This window comes from Mustela erminea, chromosome 2 (genome assembly GCF_009829155.1).
Source record: "Mustela erminea isolate mMusErm1 chromosome 2, mMusErm1.Pri, whole genome shotgun sequence".
NCBI classification, from domain to species: Eukaryota; Metazoa; Chordata; class Mammalia; order Carnivora; family Mustelidae; genus Mustela; species Mustela erminea.
In genome coordinates, this window is record NC_045615.1 from 69,959,624 (window position 1) to 69,981,595 (window position 21,972).

At 34.5% G+C, this 21,972-nt stretch overlaps 1 protein-coding gene and 1 long non-coding RNA gene across 19 annotated transcripts in view; one reads left to right on the forward strand and one right to left on the reverse strand.

The window, feature by feature from the left end:
* Window positions 1-21,972, reverse strand: part of CAMK2D (calcium/calmodulin dependent protein kinase II delta) — a 342,624-nt gene that overhangs the window by 6,781 nt on the left and 313,871 nt on the right. For all 18 annotated transcript variants that reach the window (XM_032333246.1, XM_032333240.1, XM_032333255.1 and 15 more), the window contains 2 exons: window positions 5,224-5,299; window positions 1,237-1,331 (listed from right to left, as the gene is read on the reverse strand). In XM_032333246.1, coding sequence (XP_032189137.1) covers window positions 1,237-1,331; window positions 5,224-5,299 — 171 coding nt within the window. The remainder of the gene's footprint in view (window positions 1-1,236; window positions 1,332-5,223; window positions 5,300-21,972) is intronic.
* Window positions 178-6,204, forward strand: LOC116584621. The gene is made up of 3 exons (XR_004283257.1): window positions 178-308; window positions 4,219-4,259; window positions 5,382-6,204. It is a non-coding gene; the product is annotated as an uncharacterized LOC116584621 (long non-coding RNA).

The following is a 21,972-nucleotide window of genomic DNA, read 5'->3' on the forward strand; positions in this document are numbered from 1 at the left end:
TTGGTTATTGGTCATCTAGCCTGGTTCTGATTCTTTAGTTCAATCTTTGATTAGGCACCCCCCTCTGCAGGTTCTAGCCTTTGGTGTTTTGACAATAGCTACACATTCTAATTATTCAGTGATCAAGAGATGTGAAGATTTAGTGCAAATGATGATTGATGTCACTCTTTTAGATCACTACCACAGCCTGTACTGTTGTTACCTGCTGTCCAAACCTGCTTCCTATTCTCAGAAGAGATCTGAGTAAACTACTCAGTGCCACAATCATATACAGAAGAATACCTCACTACGAAGAATATGTATTTATGGTAAGTAATGATACATAGTTTGTGTTGAAGTAAGTTAAATATTTAATGGGTTAATTATTCTTTTACTAGAGATGAGATGGTGTCAATGGAGAACCAACTGAAAGAAACATTATGAGGATGAGAAAATTTACTGAAGCTTTGTAAGGACAATTTACCATGTAATTCTTTGTCTCGCAAATGCCCAGCGAATATAAAAAAAAAAAAAAAAAACCAACCCATGCCAAGGCAGACATTCATGCTAATGCTTATAATTACTAGAACTGAGCTTGATTATCGTAATCATTAATACACTTCATTTACCAAGATATCACTGAAAGGAGGTGAATTTATTCTTTCCATCATGCAAACAAAACACAATACCTAGTCTTTAGGCATAAGGAAAAGAGGATAAAAGGAATTTCTAGGTTACTTCTTTTTTGATGACCTCAAGGATTTCTGCAGGAGTTTCTTTTGTGTGGCTCTTTGCTTGAGACCACTAAAATTCTTTTAATGGAAACTGAAATATTTACCTGATCACTCATTTTCATGTATATTTTACTTTGAAAATGAGCACTAAATATGCTTGAAAGTATTCCTTTATGTCAAATATTCTGACATGCTGTGGTGTCTTTTATTTTTTCATATACACACAATGTTCTAAGAAAACTTACTTTTTTGGTGATTCATTTTACAGCTTATACATTTACTGGGACTTATATGGGGTATATTCAATCAACATTACCTTTTATAAATCAGACAGTTTTCAAAACACCAAAGCTTTTAAGCTTGTCATTTTTAAAAAATTTCAAATACAAAAAATTTTATGATATAAAATGCTGGACCAAGGTGAAAATTCTCATTGTAGAATACAGCAAAGAAAACTGCAAATCTGGGAGAAATTCAAAGAGAAGTTGGAAAAGGCATGTTATTAAATTTAGAATAAATGTACCATTTTCAAAGTAGAATCGGTGGAAGTCCATCCCTTCCACTAAATTACCCAAAGCTTCAGGTTCAAAAGCAGTAAGGCCGGGGTCACATATTTTCCTGTAGGGACAAATAAACAACAACAATAAAAACCAAAAATATAATTAAAATAACCAATACATGAGTTAATACATTTTGTTTCCCACATATCCACTCTTACTTATCAAACAGTGAAGGGAGTCTCTTTAAAAAAACACTAACAATATAAAATTTCTTTCACAGGCCTGGTGGGTTGAGGAGCAAGTGCTAAAAAAGCATTTTGCAGAGAACTCTGATGGGGAAAGATAATATAGCAAGTTATAGCCCATGATAATCTATACTACTTTAGGAATCTCTCTTTTAAAAAAATTTCTGCTTTTTCATATTTCCAAGGTGAATTTTCTATTCTTTCTCCAGTTTTTCCCTTAGTTTTTAAATACTAAGTCCAATACACTCTCCAAGTCATATAAAACCAACTTTGTCTCTGACATTAAATAATTTGGAACAATTTCTGATACCTTCTACATTCCTGTCAAGTATCTATATTATTGATTTGAAGGCATGTGTCACATCCTTTACTTCCTGGAAAAGCTGTATTCAAAGTTTATTGAACTTTTAAAATAAAACTAATAAAATGTAAAAATTAGTTTTCTTTTTAATCCTAGAAATGTAATTCAATAAAGAGATGCAACATTTTTAAACTTTCTTTGGATTCAACCAAGAATTGTTAAACACCCACTATGTAGCAGATATTTTTTGAAACAATTACAATGCAACAATAAAGACTGAAATAGGAATAAATACAAAGTGCTTAAAAACCAGATTACTTACATATGGGACAGACAAGATTTAAGAGAAAAAACATGTGAGCTGGGCTTTCAGGAATATGTAGGAATTGTCCGAGTGTGTGGAAGGTGGTAGGAAGGAGGAGGGTAGCAGTGATAGTAGCATAGTAGTGTGAGAACATAGAGTATGTTTGGGGAATAATGGTTAGTCGTTTGATCTGGTGAGCCCTGGGTATGTATGTAAGTCCATGGAAACAAAGGGGGAAACAATTCCTTGGGCTTGTGGTGATCAAGGTAGGCTTCTCAGAGGAAGTGACAGAAGATCTGGATTTGACAAATTAGTGGAAGTTTACAAAGTAGATAAAAGGATTTGGGACTATTTTGAGGCTACATCTAAAACATTCCCCTTTGTGGAGGTAAAACAATTTAACTGTTCAACAGAAATAAAGTTTCAAAAGGCCAGCTCACTATGGTTCTTTGCAATATTGTTCATAGAATGTGGAACTGATATTAAGGAAAACTTTAAAAGTAGAAAATTAAAAAAAAATAAATAAAATAAAAGTAGAAAATACTTTAAAAATCAAACATCAAACCAGTGATTATCCTTTGTGTTTAAAAAAAAAAAAAAGCCTTAAAGGCAGGGGTAGCAGGTGTAGTGGGGAGGCATTTTATATTTTGCCTTAGACTTGCTGGTGGGCAGGTACTACCAAGCTCAAAGTCAAATATATATAATCTCTAAGAGGCAAATGGGAAGAGCACTGTTTCTATGGTAATGGAATTTATTCTGCCAGGGGATACTACTTCCTCTATAAATTTGACTTTTGGTTGTCAACATCGGTGAATCGAAATTTTTTACTACCATATATTGGCACTAAAATCATCTGAGAATCACTGTGCCATGATTGATCTCTTTACCTAACCATCAAGAGAGTCAACAGATCTGAAAACCTATTAATCTATTCTTTCTCTCTCCTATGTATGTATGCATTTATCTCCTGTCATAGGCTTTGGATTAATAAAGGATTCACAAAGCTTCCCCTTGATGTATGTGTGTGGCACACATGCTCTGAACAGGTATTCTAAGGACTTCACCAATGTAGTCTATCATCCAGAAAGCTCCCAAGTGGAAGGTCCTGTTGGATTATCAGCAACCTCAGGCCAGATTACAGGCCTCCCTAGGTAAACTGATGCGATTCCAAGGGATTGCATTATTTAAAACACCTTATATTTAACTGTCAGAGAAGATAGGAAATATCCCAGTTTTGCCTGGCTACCACCCCCACCAAAACACACTTTTTACTATTCCACAGGAGAATACTAGTACCAAAAAATACATATATTTTTAAAGAGTATTTTCATGTTTAGAGAATCCTATTGGTCTAACAAAGTTATCAGCAAAAAGCATAAAAGAGCATGTTCTATGGCACGGACTTCTCAACTGTTTAAAAGGGAACTCTGGTCTCTGACATAGTTTTCTTTCAAACTTCATATTGTACTATTTCATTTCAGGTATTTATTTTAAATCATGTTAAATAGTTGATACAAATACATATGTATATGCATGTGCTTGCATCTATATGCACATATATAATTTATAAGTAGCAATCTTGGATTTAATTCTTACCCTCAATTACTCTTTTCCATTATTTTATATTTGACTCTTTGTAACTGATGATAAAAGAAATACCTTACATAAAATTGGGGAAAAAAAGAAAAAAAAAACCTTCAGACATAATTGCATTTCCCAAGGCAATGTTCTTTTATCCTTTTTAAAACCAATTGGGCATATCTCATTCCATTTTTAATGCTTTTTAAAAATTGTAGCTGGAATAATTATAGACATCATAACTATATCATAAGCATTTTGCCAGAGTGCCAGAAACTGCAAAAACATCTACCGTACCAAATGCACAACATATTACTTACTGGTTACCTTAATGTTGGACAGATGTTTCCAATTTTTCACTATTATGAATGCTGCTTCAAAAATGTTTGTTTATAATTTTTATCCATGCTTTACATGAAAAATCCACACCATGTTACATTTTTGTTATAAGTAAAATTAGAGGGCTAAAACAATTTGAAACTTCATAAAAGCTTTCTGGTATTTAAGATCTACATGTCCCCCAACTCCTGCCACCACAACTAACCTAAAGGTTTGTTTCTATTTATACCCCATCCAGGAAAGTCACCATAGTCCTGCAGGATCTGCACCCCGTTGGTTGTAAGCAGTTCTTATCCCTGCTGAACTGATGGGCAGAAAATGCTCTTGCCTTGAAATTTGCAAATTTTGGCTTTTTAAAATTATTATTTTGGTTTTTTTTTTTTAAGTATACAAGTTTTATCTATTTGGGTTGCCTAATCATTTTATCTTCTCATTTGTGATTATTTCCTTTGCTTTTAAACTTAGAAAAATTTTTCCAATCAGAGATCAAATTCAATCTCTTTTTGGCATTTAACTCTTTCACTCAAGAGGAGCTCTCTTGTATGGAATAAGGGGAAGGCTTAGACTGATTTTTGTCCTCACCCAAATAGCTAGCTTATTGACCCACACACTTTGTGAAATAAGCCTTCATGCCCTATTTATTTGAATGCTTTATTTTTATTTGATTGGAGTAATTTCCTTTACACACTCTATGATCCAGTAGTTCATAAACTAAGCATTTGGACCTTCCTTCAAATAAATTGTTACCTAAGAAACAAACTCATAAAAGAGATGGAGATAGAGTTGAGGTGTACTGGCTGAGGAGGAAGAAGGCTGCCTTACTATGCCTCCTGATCTCTTTCTGTCCCAGAACCTCAACAGAGTGTGAGGCAAAACATTTCTTTTTTTTTTTGAGGCAAAACATTTCTTAAAACAAAATGCCTTTTTTTTTGTGCTTTTCTCTCTCATAGTTTTGCTCTCATGGAGCAAATGGCATGCCTTCCCCACACAGAGGTGCTGGTGATTACAAGTCTGTAAATTGCCAGGGAAAGCCCCAGTCCTGCTATGAGAAGTCTTGTCTTTCCTCTCTAGATCCTACATTTATTTCTCCTCTGGGGACACTTAATTTATACCCTGAAATAAAACTACTGCTAACATCAACCTGGGGTTAAACATACATGAATTCTGGTACACTGGAGAGTGCATTCAAATAGAAAATATTTTGTCATATGCACGAAAGCAAAGTAAGTGTGCCTCTACTCACGTGTAAGCTTCAAAGTCTCCATTGTTGATGGCTTCAATCAGTTGTTCAGTGACTTTGATAATTTCTTGCTTTCGTGCTAAAGGCAAAGATAGAGCATTTTATGTGGCTTTTGTCCTTTATTCTCAGAAAACTCTAACAATATTGCTACTTTCCTTCAGCGGGGTTTTACTGTTGAAGACCTAGCCCTCCCTGGACCGTGGTGTTATTCTCTCTGTGCAGAGACCAGCATCATCTACTTCTTCGGAGAAACTGATGGACACACAGATTCTCAGGTTCTACTCCAGACCTACAGATTCAGAATCTATATTTTTAACAGGACCCTCAGGCAACTGAAGTTCAAGACTATTTTTTTTTAATAAGCTCTCGTTACCTTTATCAACTTGAGTTTGTAAATGTTTTTTCTCTTGAATATTAACAAATGTCTATCTTCAGAGCATAGATGATCTTTTACAATGAGACACTTTGTATATTTTTTACACTTCAGCCCAATCAACTCTAAAAATGGGGGTGCCAACACTGTAACTGCCATCATATTTAGACAAATGGCCTTCAGTAAATTGTGAACTGGAAAACAAACATATGAATCACTATGTGGATGTAGGCAGATAATTAGATAGAAGCTGCCCTGCAGAGCTGTCACTCCAACACCAAACATGTTTGTTTCTATTTCTAGCCCACAATTGGTAAAATTATTAATAGTTGGCTTGGCTCAAATCCCACCTATTCCTGTAAATTCCTCTTTGATTACATCTGCAAGTGTCCTATGCCTTTTTTGAATGCCTATAGTGTATCACTCATTGGGTAATTAAGCATATGCTATATACCATGACACCTTTAGTTAAATTACTGGTTTTAAATTCTTATTAAACTTTGTTCACGGTGTAACTACCTTTCTGTTAAATTAAAAGCTCCCTGTGTGTATGTGTGGGGGGTTTGGTGGGGGGTGTTATTATTATTATTATTATTTTTTGTTATTCTTTAAGTTTTATTCCAATGTCTTTTTTTTTTTTTTAAGATTTTATTTATTTGACAGACAGAGATCACATGTAGGCAGAGAGGCAGGCAGAGAGGCGGGGGGGAGGTGGGGGAAGCAGGCTCCCTGCTAAGCAGGGATGTGGGGCTCCATCCCAGGACCCCGGGATCATGACCTAAGCCGAAGGCAGAGGCTTTAACCCACTGAGCTACCCATGCGCTCCTATTCCAATGTCTTTTATAAAAGAGATGCTCAGTAAGTTTGTGAATTTGATCAACTGCTATTAATGATAATCTTTTGACTTCAGAATACTATTCTGTTACTAATGAAATTCACGAAATTTTTAAAAATTAAATTTCCCTGAGTTTTGCTTTAAGAACAATGTAAAATTTCCTTAAATCACCGGAAATAAACTGGGAGAGTCACACAAAGTTATATCCATTCTATCTTAGTGAAGTTGCTATTCATCATAGAAAAAGGTAGGTTTTAGTTTGTTATTGATTAAAGGCAACCAGTATGTATTTTCTTTTTTCTTTTTTTTTTTTTAAAGAATTTATTTATTTATTTGACAGACAGAGATCACAAGTAGGCAGAAAGGCAGGCAGAGAGAGAGAGGGAGGAAGCAGGCTCCCCGCTGAGCAGAGAGCCTGATGTGGGGCTCGATCCCAGGACCCTGAGATCATGACCTGAGCCGAAGGCAGAGGCTTTATCCCACTGAGCCACCCAGGCGCCCTCAGTATGTATTTTCAATGAAACAGATCTTCATTAAACAGGTTTTAACCACAAAATTAAATGTTCACATTATCTAGGTTATGATACTCCTTATTTAAAATAAATATCCAGTAAACTGAACTTGACTTCATTTATACTATATGAAACCAAACTATAAAATATGATTTGTCCATAAAATGGTTGCCAATAATGTCAAGGTTGATAGTATCTAAAAATCACTATATAGACTAGATTTGACATTTAGTTACATAATTAGTTTTCATTTATATTAGGATTTTATTTTTTATTAGGGGAAAAAAGAACATAAGGTTTTATAGCTCCTACACACATTTAAAACATTTTTTGCCTTTGTTTATTTGATTTATGAATATAATATATCCAAGCATCCAAAATATACTGACACAATTAGTAGCAGGGAATAATTCTGTAAGAGAGATGCTGCCAATGGCACATTTTAGCTTAATTTAGTTCGGCAATAAGTGATTCATCTGTCTCTGACCTCAACAGTATGAACATTTGGCAAAAATGCATGTGACAGCTGACCCCATTCTGGAATATAAAGGATGTTGGTGAGATGGTGCTCAGGAAATGAGATTAAGAAAATGTGACTACCAAAACTTCCTCCTCAATATTAAATCCTTATTTAAAACTACTAAATTTCTCAGTTCGCTAAATAAAAAACCACAGGTTAGAAAACCATGTCAATTTTTAAAAACAAGGAGGGGGAAAACAAACATAAGATCAGTGCCCTTTGTAGAGCTTCATTAGGCAAACACAATTTATTGAGTTTGAAAAGTTCAAGGTCACTTTCGGAAATTTCCAAAAGTCTCTGCATTCCCTGATAAGCAAAATATGGAATTGAAATATCAAGTATATGTATGGCCATCTCTCACCCTCTGAATCACTGTGGAAATACTTATTAGCTCTTTAATAGTTTACATGCTACAACTGGCTTAATTTTGGCCTTCATAATCAAAGCAACACAAATTCCCTTTTCTCTTAGTTCTTAGGCTCAGAAACAATGGTCCTTTAAGTGGCAGGAGAGCATGTGGGAATTAGTGAGAATGCTGCTGTGCTGCACCATCATAAAAACAACATGACTATCTTGGCTTCGGAGGAGCCTGGAACTCGGGAATCTTGAGAGTGCTTATTTCCCTGGGGCAAAAGAGCTTGAATGAGTCACAGGCAGCACATGACATCTGACTCTTTAAAGGAAAGCAGAAGTCTGGAAATGAATCATTTGTACACAGTAGTCTATTGTGGTTGAGACTATTGCCACAGTGACCTACAGGAAGAGTGAGGTTTTGGTGCTAGTTAGCTCTACTTTTCAGCAGTGAGGGTAAAGGACAATCACTGTCCTAGGTGACTGGATGTCTAAGATCTGCAGGAAGAGGCCCCTATCATCTGGCCTTCCGTCTTTGAAAAGATTAAGTAATGACCACTCCAGAAGTCAAAGTGGGGACAGCTTGTGATGTGTCACTAATTAACCCTTAAGATGAAGGAAGAGTGTACCAATACAGCATCCTCTGAATACCAAAAGTTTTTCCATCCTTAGCCAGCACTTAAATCGCAGAGAACTGATTACCCAGTGGTCTTATTTACAGAATGGAGGCATTCAAGCCTTGACCCACAAGTCCCAAAATAGTTTCTGGGGACTTCAGGTGTCTAGGGGAACTGCAGGAGAGAAAAGTAAGCGGGAGAGACGGCTCCAGATCCTGAATATAATTGCTTCCATGCAACTATGCAAAAGAACTAGGAATATTTTCATGTTCAAATTCCTATCTTTTTGGCTCTTTCATTGTTCTAAAGAGGCCTGGAAGAGTAAGATAAGAGTTTGAATGGTCCCAGTGTTAAAAACCAACCAACCAAACAAGAAGCCCTGGGAATGTAGAATGATTACATAATAAAAATGACAGATTTCAACATTTCTCAAACATTGCAGATCTTATCTGATCAGAGCAACAATATCAGATCTGATCAACAATGATCTGAGATATGCAAACATTACCTGTTTAACAGGTAAACAAGCAGATTATAGGCACTGCCCAAAGGCACAGTGTTTGCTGATTACTCCTTCCCTCCTTCCTGAAATACTCACTTTTTTCCTGCTTTTCTTACTAATTATGTGGTCACATGATCTCACTCTCATCTGCTATGTTATCTTTCTCTACCTGGACTTTATATGTTTTAATTCCTTTTAAAGGTTTGAGTCGAGGCCCTCCTCTCCATAGACACTGTTATCCCTATGATCCTGTCCACACCAGTGTTTTATATCGACATTTATGGTCCAATGACTCCTGCCTTGTTGCTTCCTTTTTTCTAGTCCTTTCCTTCAGATCTGTGTGTCAATGCCTATTTTGGAATCTTCACCTGGATATTTCAAATGTTTCTTTAACTCAACATACCCTAAACTGAGCTTATGAACTCCTACTCCCCCACAAATCTATTTGCTTTTCCAGGGATCTCCCTCTTGGTAAAATGGCAACATCATCATCCAGTTGTGCAAACCAGAAAAAACCCCGAGATTCGTCTTTGACTCCCTCACCCCACCCACACTAATTTTTTAAGTTCTGCTGATACTATTTTTTTAAAATGTCTTACATATTAGTTTACTTCATTCCTTCTTCACTACCACTCTGGTGGAAGCACCCACCACTTCTTGTCCAGAATAAATTATCTGGAGACATATGAAATCTTCAATAATCTAGACTCTGCCCATCTCACCAGACCCATTCAAAGGCTCTTTTACTTTATCCTCTCCAATCAATCCATATAGCCTACTCTCAGAAATTCAAAATGGCCATGCTTCCTTCTTTTGTCAGCCCTTCATATGTATTATCCTCTCTTTCTGGAAAACTGTCCCCTATCTCTGCTTCTACTTTAATCAAATCTCAATTATTATTTCTTCAAAAAAAGCCTTCCCTGTCCCTCATTTTAGGAGAGGTCTCGATCAATATGTTTTAAATTCACACATATCCTACAACTGCTATTTAAAATCATTTAGTACACATGTATTTACGTATTTATTTGTGTATATTTGATTACATTTTCTCTATTTGTAAACTCCATGGGGGCAGATACCTTACCACTGCAACCCAATATCTAGCACAGTACATGTTTAATAAATATTTGAATGAATAGTGATCCAGAACAAACTCAAGCACTTTCTGACTCCCAATCCAGTGGCCTTTCCAACATATACATTTCTTAGTGAGGGTCAGATAGCCTTTAAAAATATATATAATTGATAAATGGAAACAATTCAGATATAAAGCATCATGTCTTGTTGCCTACTGATGATGAAAAAAAAATCTTCAACTTGTCTAAAACTAAACATCAAATTTCCTTCTCTAATTTCCTCACTTTTGCTAATGAGACCACAATTTTACCAGTCTTGTCCTCATATTCTGTCCTCCACAAGTCATAACTTTTCATTATCAGCTATGATGATGTTTCCCAATGTATATCCTCAGCCTGTTCATCTTTTTGCTTGTCCTTGGCAGTCTTACTTATTCTCTGCCTTTGACCACATAATGAAGACTGCCAAATCTCTATTACTAACCTTAAACCTTTCTAGGCTCCAAGTTCGTATTTCTAACTGCACTGTAACATCTCCGGTTATTCTGGCATTTCAGACCTAGTAGTGGTGCCCAAGATGGACCTCAAGTATCTCCCTTGCATAATCTACTGCTTCTCTTATATCACTCATCTTGGATAATGAGGACATTATCTACTCAGTTGTCCAAACCAAAAGCCTTGACACTTACTTTTCTTTCAATTCTTCATGTAGCTGATCACCAGTCTTCTTCACCCATCCAAATCTTTCTCAGATCCATTTCTTCCTCTTTAGGCTAATGGCCACTACTCAGATTCAGGCTTTTAGTTGTTCCTAACCTCTCCTGCTCCAAGGTCACATCCCACACCCTCCCACCATCCACCCCTCACTGTTGCAAAATCATCTCTACAGAATAGAGCTAACCGTGCCTCTCCTCTACCGTCTAGAGGCCAAGCCCAAGCTGCTTTGTTCTTGAAAGGTCTCCCTACTTTATTTTTCTAGCTTTGACTCTTGATACTTTTTTTCCCCCAGGAGTCCCACAGAACCTATTCTACAACTTCACCAAAGGCTTCACTCTTAATCAGGGGTCCTGGCTCTAGATAATGCTGTGCCTTTCCTCTCCAGAAACCCTCCCTCTTCTGTCTGAAAATCTTCAATGTTCTGCTCCAAAATTATCTCTTCCTTATAGCCTTTCCTTAGGCTCCATTTGCAGCTTTTTGGTCATATTGCAGTTATCCTAAAGCAACACCATAGGATGTTCATATTTCTGACCAGGACTTGACTGTTTTCTAGCTTCAATGCCTAGCACTGAGTAAATGTCTATAAATGCATGCACATATGAATAAATGCACAGGTAAGGCCTATAAAATATCATGTACATTTTGAAACATTAGATAAATGCCAAGTATATAGGTGATGATGCTGATGTCTGATAGCAGTCTGAATGTGAGAGTGCTAAATGAAAAGGCACTCATGGATCTTGCATATCTCAGAATCAGTAGAGGCCATGGTATTTTAGATGCCAGAGTAATCTGTATAGGCCCAGGAAGAGAAACTAGGCATATCTAGTCAATGTTTAAACTTGTAATTTCTTTTCAAGGGAATTGAGTACAGAGAAAGGTTCTAGTTATTCAAGCTTGAGCTTTTCAGTAGTTATAGATTTTGGATTAACCAATTTTCTGAAATTAAACTACTTAATAATAAACCTTATTCAGAAGGCTATCTGGCCTACTATGGACTTGGACTAGGAAATGAACTGAATTTATTGATGCAAATTGATCTCTACTAAAATGTTAGCAGAGTATCACACACTGAAATCTTTTAGAGAACTGTGCCTAAAGGTTAATAACTTATTCAATGATCAAAAGTTGCACAATTAAAATTAGAGCCTCTTGAGGTATATTAGCTTATTAGCAATTCTGCTCACTTAAAAAAAAGATTTATTTCTTTATTTGAGAGAGAGCGATCAGAGGTGGGGGTAGGCAGACAGAGAATCTCAAGCAGATTCTGCTGAGCAAGGAGCCCTGGATAGGGTTCCATCTCCTCACCCTGAGATCATGTCCTGAACTGAAACCAGGAGTTAGATGCTTCAACTGACTGAGCCACCCAGGTGCCCCACTCATCTACTTTTTGCCAACAGGTACAGTTCTACTTAATTTAACTTCTTTCTACATTTCTCAGAGGTATTGGGCAGAGACTTAAAGGACAGGGAGGTTAAGTGACTTGCTCAGGTCATCCAGTGAAGTCAGAAGCTGTGCCAGGGCTGGAGCTTTATTTGGCTGAGATATCTGTTTAATTCACTAATCTATGTTCCTTTCCAGACCACAGTGCCTAATTCAATATTTTGAAATCATAAACTTAAACGAACCACCTAAGTGACTTTGAACTTACTCTGGCAAGATGACTGACTACTGAATTACTGGGCCAAGGTTGTAATTAATTATTATACCAGTTTCACAAAATGAAGTGCCCCATGTTTTTACTATTTTTTTCCATGCTGCCATTAACAAAAAGAACTCTTAGGAATAGTTATTATCTTAGGCAAATCTACAAATTAGGATTATTTTCATGCTCTTGATAGTTTTAGAGAAAAAGGTGCCTATCAACTCAGCTGTCTGGCATTTCCTATGCAATTAACAGCTTGTTTCTTAGTGATTTCGTTTTTATTTTACTAGTTTGATATATTAACATTTAGGAGAGTAATTTCCATTATTTTGGCTTTTAAAATCAAGCCCATAGAAAATTTTAGAGTTGACTGGTTTAATCTAAAATATTTTATTCAAATTAAAGCCTGGAAATTACCAAATTTCTATTCAAGAATTGTTGTAAAGCTCACTTATCCAGAAACCACCTGTTCAGAAAGTCAACAACTCACCTCTTTAATCACTAGAGGCCCTCAAAATTAAAAAAAAAATTATTCACATCATCTTTGTACTTCGTTCTATAAAAACAGAACAAGGTTTCAAAGTTTCCAAGCATAAAATGTTAATTGGTGGAAGAAATACTATTAGTCTTAGTCCTGTTAAGTTGTTATTACCCGACAATAAAATGATTAGCAAATATTTAAAAACAGAAAACTCTAGCATTGGGGTCATTTAGTATAAGTGAAAATAGGATTACATTTTTAAAAAAGTTTGTGAGGATATCATTGGGTTTTAAAGTATGGTGAGGTCATTCCTAAAATGACTGTAGATCTAAAAAATAACATATTTACTATTTTTAAAAGAAGTTAAGGGACATGTATTTAGTTTTTCATTAAAAATGGCTTAAGTAAAAGTTTTAGAGTTTAAAAAACTATACATGGTTATATAGAATATTTGCTTATATGAAAGAATTCAGTCTAGCCACATTAAAAGCAATTGAATAACTGTTCAATCCTCAGCTAACTTAAGCTAGAAATAGCACAACATTGTGAAGACCATTGAGTATTTTAATATATTTTTTAAGGTTTTATTTATTTATTTGAGAGAGAGAGAGCACAGAGTGAGAGGGAGAAGCAGACTCCCCGCTAAGCAAGGAGCCGGATAGATGTGGGACTCATCCCAGGACCCTGAGATCATGACCTAAGCCGAAGGCAGATGCTTAATGGACTGAGCCACCCAGGCACCCTGAGTATTTTAGTATTAAGATGTGTCTGAATCAGATAGGTGTGATAGTGCTTACAGTTAAGAGATGATGACATGGAAGAAAAAGATTTTAAGAAACTAGTTTAAAGATTCACATCAGCTGCTTGAGGATTAAAACTGTAGTCTCCTCAATAATGTGCATTCACCTTGTGGGCATTATGTTAAGTGAAATAAGTCATGCAGAGAATGATAAATACAGTATGCTTTCACTTATATATGGGATCTACCAACCAGACAAACAACAACCTCATAGAAAAAGAAATCAGATTTCTGGTTACCAGAGGCAATACCAGGATAGGGGAAGGGGAGTTGAAGGTAAATGGTCAAAAGGTACAAACTTCCACTTATAAGGTAAATAAGTCCTAGGGATGTAATGAACAACATGATGACTACAGTTAACACTGTTGGATGGGATATGTAAAAGTTGTTAAGGAAGTTGATTCCAAGTGTTCTCATCAGAAGAAAAACATTTTTAACATTTCTTTACCTTTTTTTTTTTGCTATCTATTTTAGATGTTGAACTAAACTTATTATGGTAATCATTTCACAATATATGTAAGTCAAATCATTACACTGTATACCTTAAACTTATATAGTGCTATATATAAATTATATTTTAAAAAAAACTTGTAGTCTCCTGGCATTCAAGTTTATACTGAATGATAAAAGATATACTAAGCTTTCTCAAGGAGTATCTCTTTCATTGCAGAACTAAGGTGACAAAGTTATTTTCTCAAAAGCAAATAGTAAGACTTGGAAAAGAGACAATGAGACTTAGAATTTTTAAGTATTTGGAAAGTTGTTTTTGTTTTGTTTTTTTGATATGAAGGAAATTCAACTTTCCCCAAACCCCAATATTATAATGAGTCCAATTAACCACTTCAATCAATTTTACATAGTATCAGCAAAAACAAAACAAAACAAAACAAAACAAAACCTTTCAGGTCAAGGTAATTGTCAAAGTATTAATGCTTTGTCCTTTAGTATGAATATCCAGAAGTAAAAAAAAAAAAAAGAAAAAAAAATACTGCGAAGGGTTAAGAGACTGTGCAGTGATGAGAGTAGGCTCTCCCCCCGCCCCCCATTTCTATTGTTGTTGTTTAGCTTGATATTTTATTTTTAATAACTTATTCTGTTGCTATATAAAAAGTATATAATTTGTATTTAGCAAAGAAATAGAATCCAGTATATTCTTGGGTAAGTTTATTGATAACTATACTTTCCTGAATAATTCAACTGGTAGATTTGTGAGTGCTCCCTTGGATCAAGAATGCAAGAGAAGCTTAAGAGCATGTCCTCTATATACAAAACCATTTTAAATCCTTGTTTTGCAAAAACCAAAAATAAAAAGCAAGCAAGCAAACCAACAAAATCCTACCAAAATTAACTGAAGTGTGATATCCTTGGATTTGCTATTAGAGAAAGAATTAGGCTAACTATAGTAATAGAGTATAGTAAGAGTATACAATATTATTCTGCCTCCACATTTATTGAGCCCCAGCTGACCTAAAGTCTTTTCTCCTTGTCTCCAGGTTCACACAAGCTTAGTCATATTTCAATACTTCTCACAGCAGTGTTATCTCAGTAAGACTGAAGTTAAAGCAGTTTTTTTTTCTCACCTACCACTATATGGATATTTTAATTCAAAGAATGTCATTTTGCATTTTTGTGTTAAGTACTTCTGCTTGTCCCATTTTGAACCATTCCCTTTGATGAAGCTGCTAAGATAACACAACAGATCTTACTACCACCCAAAAATATGCAGCACCATCTCCTGTAATTGTAATTCTACACTTTCTAGCTAATTCTCATTTTCAGCAGCTGCAAAAATAGTAGCTTGTGCTTTCATTACAAAGTCTATCATTATCCAATCCATAGCTTCCAGAATCAATAAATGAGAACTGAAAGGGCAGATGAGGTCCAACGAAGTGGGAAGAGAGAGGCCAATTCACAAAACACATCATAGAATCCAGTTGCACTCATACATTATTCAAGAGTACTAGAGCATGTATAATCAATAGTAAATTAGGGAACTAGTGGAACAAGCTTATAAGACAAATAACATAAATAAGGAGCTTTTTTTTTTTAAATTGGAAAATTATGGAATAATGATAAATTCTCTTGGTAAGTCAGTTATATAATACAGTTGTTTATGACACTGTAGGTACAAAGACCAAAGTTAAAAGTAATATTTATGTACCTATATGCTTAACTTTGATGACCTTTGTTGCCTTTTGAGATGCCAGGCCACTGGATTGAAAAGGCATTGTTGCAGTCAGTCTGGATATAAATTTACAATGGTTTGTCACAACTTGGAAAACTTACTTAGATTTAGAGCAAAACTGTTTACACATACCTCCCACTTTTCACACACACACACACACACACACACACACACACACACACACACACACTCTTCCTCTCACAAAATGATGTAAATTCCTATAACTCTTCTGTTGTCCCCATGCATCTGACAGATCACACTGGCAGGACTCGTAGGACCAAGAGTCATTTCTGTGACTAGTTACTACATTTTTCAAAGCTCAATTTGGAAAGGTGAAAATATCCTATTAGACCAGAATTTTCAAGTGAGTTCTCAGAGCAAATGCTTTTTATTCAAGTGATACCTCACACTGGCACTATATTAACAGTTCAGCTCTAGGATATCCTGTGCTAAATTCAGCTTGGGAAATTAATGTAAAAGTACTTGTTGGACTATCTTGGCCAAATTTTATAAACCCAGTAAAGTTATTCTTGGTTTAACCAATGTGACCACAGTAATAATTAAATTTATGAACCATACATTTCAGAACATATTACTGTCATCCCCATTTATTCCAGGAATTATTATAAATATAAATTATAATAAATTAACAAATTATTACAAAATGTAACTCAGAGTGCATACAGTATTTTTGAGTAGGGAATAATACTGCTTTGCCTTTTTCCACTGAATTCAAATGATGACCATTCATCAAAGACACCATTCAGGTTATTTGATGAGTAATTAACAGTCCAGTCCACACTTACAACATACAAGTCTATATTATGTAAACTGAGATTAAGACAATAATAAGAACCTTCCACAGAGAATAATTTTGAGCTAAAAGGGAGATACTGACTTGGGAGTTCAGCAGGGCAGACCACAGGAAACATCTTTAAAAATTATCTCTTGCACTTCTATAGGCAGATTACACAAAACAAAAGGGTGAGTAGTGAGGTATAACTTAAATAACACTAATAAGGAAATTATTCAATAACTCACAACACTGCTCATGTTAGAAAATTCTAATATAGACTCTAAGGATACCAACTCTGGTAAAGATCCTCTGACATTTATCTCAAACAGTTTTCTGTTGTTTTCTCCTTCATACCAAGTAAATACCACATTTCATTTTTATTAGCTCTTTAGTTAAATGATACTATTATAAAATCCCATCTTACACTACCCTTCTTTCTACTGTATAGGTTATGAATGAAAACCTTCTATTTCTTGAATAAAGATTTAAAAATACACAATCCCATATACTCACACTTTTTCTGTACTAGTAAAATACCTCTAAAAAATTATGGCAGTCTCTTTTAAATAGGCTACCTTTTCTGTCATTTAAGACCATTAACCTTTTCAGAGGTACGTCTCTACCATTCAGGAATATCTTTACATTTTTGTTCATCTTAATTTTATATAATGTGATACAATACTTCACTAGAATACTAGAAGTCTGAGTAAAGTAGGCTAGGTATGCAATAAAAATATTCTCTACTCAAAACAGATATCACCACCACAAATTACTTTCCCCAACTGAAAATATGCCCTAGTTCAAATTATAAACGAATGAGAATTTGGAGCAGCATTTTTTCTTCTTTTCTCACATTTTAAATTTGAAAACATATAATAGCAATGGGTTTTCTATTATTCAAACTTCCTAAAAGTTTGAGTAATAGAAACCAAAATTCTCTCCTTAACATTTGTCATCTGTGTTTTGCTATATGGACATATACTAAATAACCACATGTAGTGGTGTTAAAGAAATTGGTAATCCTGTGTAATAAATTATTTAACAAACAAATAGGTCTTTCACACTTGATTGGCTAACTTCTACGAAGATGGTTAGTGGCCCTATGAGGAAACACTGAACTGGAAAATTATAATCTCCAAGAGGCATATTTTATGTTATGGTTCTTAAGACATTTTGCTTTGAGAAGTGTATAAATAATTTTGCATATATATGCTTCTTTTTAAGTAAGTGTTTTATTTTTGTGGAAAACGGTCAGTCTACATATTTTTGACTCTCAACAAGAATAATCAAAATAGCCAAAAGTGAGCTAATTTTTCAAAACACTTGAAAACATTCAAGGACAAAAGATAAGTTTAGATGAGGGAAGACTGAATCATTACTTAAAGTATTTATGTTTAATTAGAAACAAAGTATGTTTCTGAACTCAAAATTTTAATGTAAAAACCTCATAAATAATTTATTAATTTACTGAATGTCTACCATATTGTACCAGAGAAGGAAAAAAGCAGTGAATTAAAATAATCTAACTTTAAAGTTCATCAGTTAAAAGAATACTGTTACTTTAATAAAAGCTTTAAAAAATATGAACTTCTATTTTAAGGCAAAAAAATGAAATTTTCTGTACTTGGGCAGCTTTTATGTTTATGTATGTAAGTTGGCTGGATTATATATATGGATCTTAACACTTAGAGATATTTAGCCACTTATCTGAAATAAATGGCTTAGAAAGTAGAAACATTGATGCTAAAATTATAGAGGGCACGGATTGCATGGAGCACGGGGTGTGGTGCAAAAATAATGAATACTGTTATGCTGGAAATAAAAAAATAAAAATAAATAAATAAATAAATAAATTAAAAAAAAAAAAAAAAAAAAAAAAGGTCCCTTTAAATTTACAGTTTCTTTTAATTGTGAACCTTTGTGCTTATATCATCTAATATTAGGAAATAATGGCAGAAATAATATAATTTGACTAAGCAACTATCATGGGCCAGGCATTTAACAAACATTACGAACATGACCATGCTTTATTATTATTATTATTGCATATGACACTGTCACTTTTGAAGGTAAAAAAAATGGTTAAGAAGTGAGATACTATGAACCTCAGAGAGGTTTACATGAGCAATTGGATTACACAGCCCATCAAGGAAGGGCTGGGCTGGGATTCAAACCTAGTATTTTTGACATCAAAGCACATGCTCCACCCAAACAGGAAAGAGGATTCTATGTGGGTTACTTTTTAAATTTGCAATTTTATATTTTTAGCTCCTAAGTATGGAGGGGAGGGGGAGAGGACATGTTTATAAAAACCTATAAAGATAAAAAGTGTGATGAGATCATAATTTTAGAGAATTTTTATCATTTTACTGGCCGGTAGGAAATGGCATGGTTGATATCCACCATATTTCCTTCCTCCATCAATTAAGTATTTGTTATTCCTACTATTACCAAGCACTGGTCTAGATATGGCAGATAAAGCAGAGGACAAAATAAAAATCTCTGCTCTGAAGAAATCTACATTCTAGTAGAGGAACAGAGAGACATTAAACAAGTCAATAAATATTTCACATAGTGTAAAGCACTAGGTAAAAAGCAAAGCAGAGAAGGAGAATGGAATTGCTGGATTTGAAGGGACAATTTAAATTAGGGTCATCAATGTTTAAGATGGTAACATTTAATCAGAGACATAAAAAGATAAGAAGCAGTAAACAACATGGAATGTGTATCAGGAAGGGAACAGAAAGTGCAAAGGCCCTAAGGCAGGAACCTGCTTGATATGGTTTCAGGAACTGTGTTCTTGAGGTATATAATACAAGATGAGGCCAGATGGTAAGGGTGGCATGGCTGGTGGAAGTTATTGTCATAGAGAAACTTTTAATTCTGAAATGGCTTTGGTACACTATATTGTACACCCGAAACTAATATAATACTGTATGTTAACTATATTGGAATAAATGTAAAAAATAAAAAATAGAATACAGTCACTAGAGAATACAGAGTGGAAACATTATGCAATCTATTTTAAAAGTGTTTCTCTGACTACAGTGTTGTGAATCCACTATAATCAGGTAATGCTAAAGCATGGAGAGTAGCTAAGGAAGTCATGTCAATGATATGGGCAACAAAAATGATAGAATCTTGGACCAGGGTGGTAGAAGTGGAGGTTGGTGAGCAGTTGTTAAATGGGGGGAAAATGTGCATATTTTACAAGGAGAAACAGTAGAATTTGCTGATTGACTGATTGATAGACTGGATGTAGGGTGTAAGCAAAACTGAGGAGACAAAGCTCTAAGATGATGACTCAGGAGTATTAAAGGATATAGAATATACCATAGGTATGTCAAATTCAGTTTTCATAGATGCATTTGAACACAGATACATGAAAAAAGTTGGAGATATGAAATATTGGAATAATGCAATTAGATCAAAACATTGCAGACTTGCACAGATAGGATGATGTAGGTGAGGAGAAATAAAGAGGAATGTTTTCTGGAGGTGTCAGTAATCACTGACATTTTAAAAGCATGACTCAATCTATAACATGAAACAGTTTTACAAAGAATTTTTAGGTTTTTTTTAAAGAACACACAACTGAATAGTTTGGGAATATTCAAACCTAAGTATAGGTTTTTAATTTTCTGTTCTAATCTAAAGAGATCAAATGAACCATCCAAAGGTATTTGCATAGTGCAAACTGTTTCCTTTGGGTACTGAAATATACATAAAATGAAGTATACACTTTACATATAATTAGTAGTATAACATGGCTTTAGCAGGGACACTTATTTTACCATAGTTAAACAAATCATAGCAATCCCAATAACTAAATCAGTCCTTTTGTATCAACCATGATGCTTATTTTCATATAATGGATTGGCAAATTCTGCTAAACAACACTGGCCAAGAGAACAATGTTACATTACATATCAAAGAAAGGAAAAGAAAGGAAAGGAAAGAAGGAAGGAAGGAAGAAAGAAAGAAAAAGAAAAAGAAAAAGGGAGGGAGGGAGGAAGGAAGGAAAAAGAAAGAAAATAGATTAGTTCACTAAGTATTAAGTACAAACATTTTATTCATGTATCCTGGAAGAAATTTTCTTTAACAAAGAACAAAACTGTAATGCGAAAATAGCCATTTACTGGGGAATGTACCAGCAGGTATAATTTCATTAAAGAGGATACTTTAAGACTGATAACTCCTTGAGGAAAAAGGTAAGCCTTATTAGCCTCAGCCTAATCTACCATATCCAGTACACAATGAGTGTTCAATAATTCTTTCTAAAAATCAAAATTGGATCAAACATTTCAAGTAGAGGTCTCTTTGTTAGAAATTACATATGTTACATATGTATACATATGTTACATATGATCCAGCCCAGTCTTGGGCTAGGTACTCAGCTGGGAGTGGGCTTGAAGATTCTCTCCCTCTGAGCCTCCCTCAACTCACAGGTGCCCATGGGCAACTGCACATACATGCACACTCTCTCAAATAAATAAATCTTTAAAATAAAAAAGGAATTATATGTATTACAAGCATCTGAAATTTTCTGTGATGCTCACATATGACTCTGTGCCCTTATATTTATTTAATGAACATTATTCCTTGTTTTAGAATTATCTGAATACCAGCCAGAAACAAAGAAGGTATATTATCATGCAGAATCATCTCTGTCTTTTCTAGCCTTGTTTATGAGGGCCAGAAATGTGGCTAGTGCCTACTTAGTAAACTTACATTAGAGGTGCCCACAGAATATTCATTGACTATTTGAATTGAATAATGAAAATACCACCATTCCAAATGCAAAAAAAAAAAAATAAATCCTTTACTTCTACATAATCTCTTCCATCAAGATCCTCATTCAGTAATGCCTTCTCTGTTTCCTCTTGTAATATCTTAGTTTTCCACCTAACATGGTCTGAAATTGAATGATCTGTAATCAGGTAAAATAGTAAAAATGCCCAGGAGTCTGATTTATTTGACTATTTTACACCTAATGCCTCTGCGCAAATCAAAGGGGTCTGAGTAGAAGTACATACCACCATCACCAACAACAACAAAGGCCATTTTACTGATTCACTGATGTATAAGAAGAATCACTAAATAATACAGACATAATTTCACATAATTTCTAGATATAGTTATTGATAGAAAATAATACAAACTCAGCAAAGGAGATAGTATTTTATTAAAGCATTTTAATCTAATAAATAATTTCAGAATTATATAATTCATAGCTAATAAAAACATAGTTGTAATTTAACTTCTGCATGGAAATATATGAAGTAAAATAATTTTATATAGTAGATATTTTATATATATATATTTGAAGATATTTTAAAAACA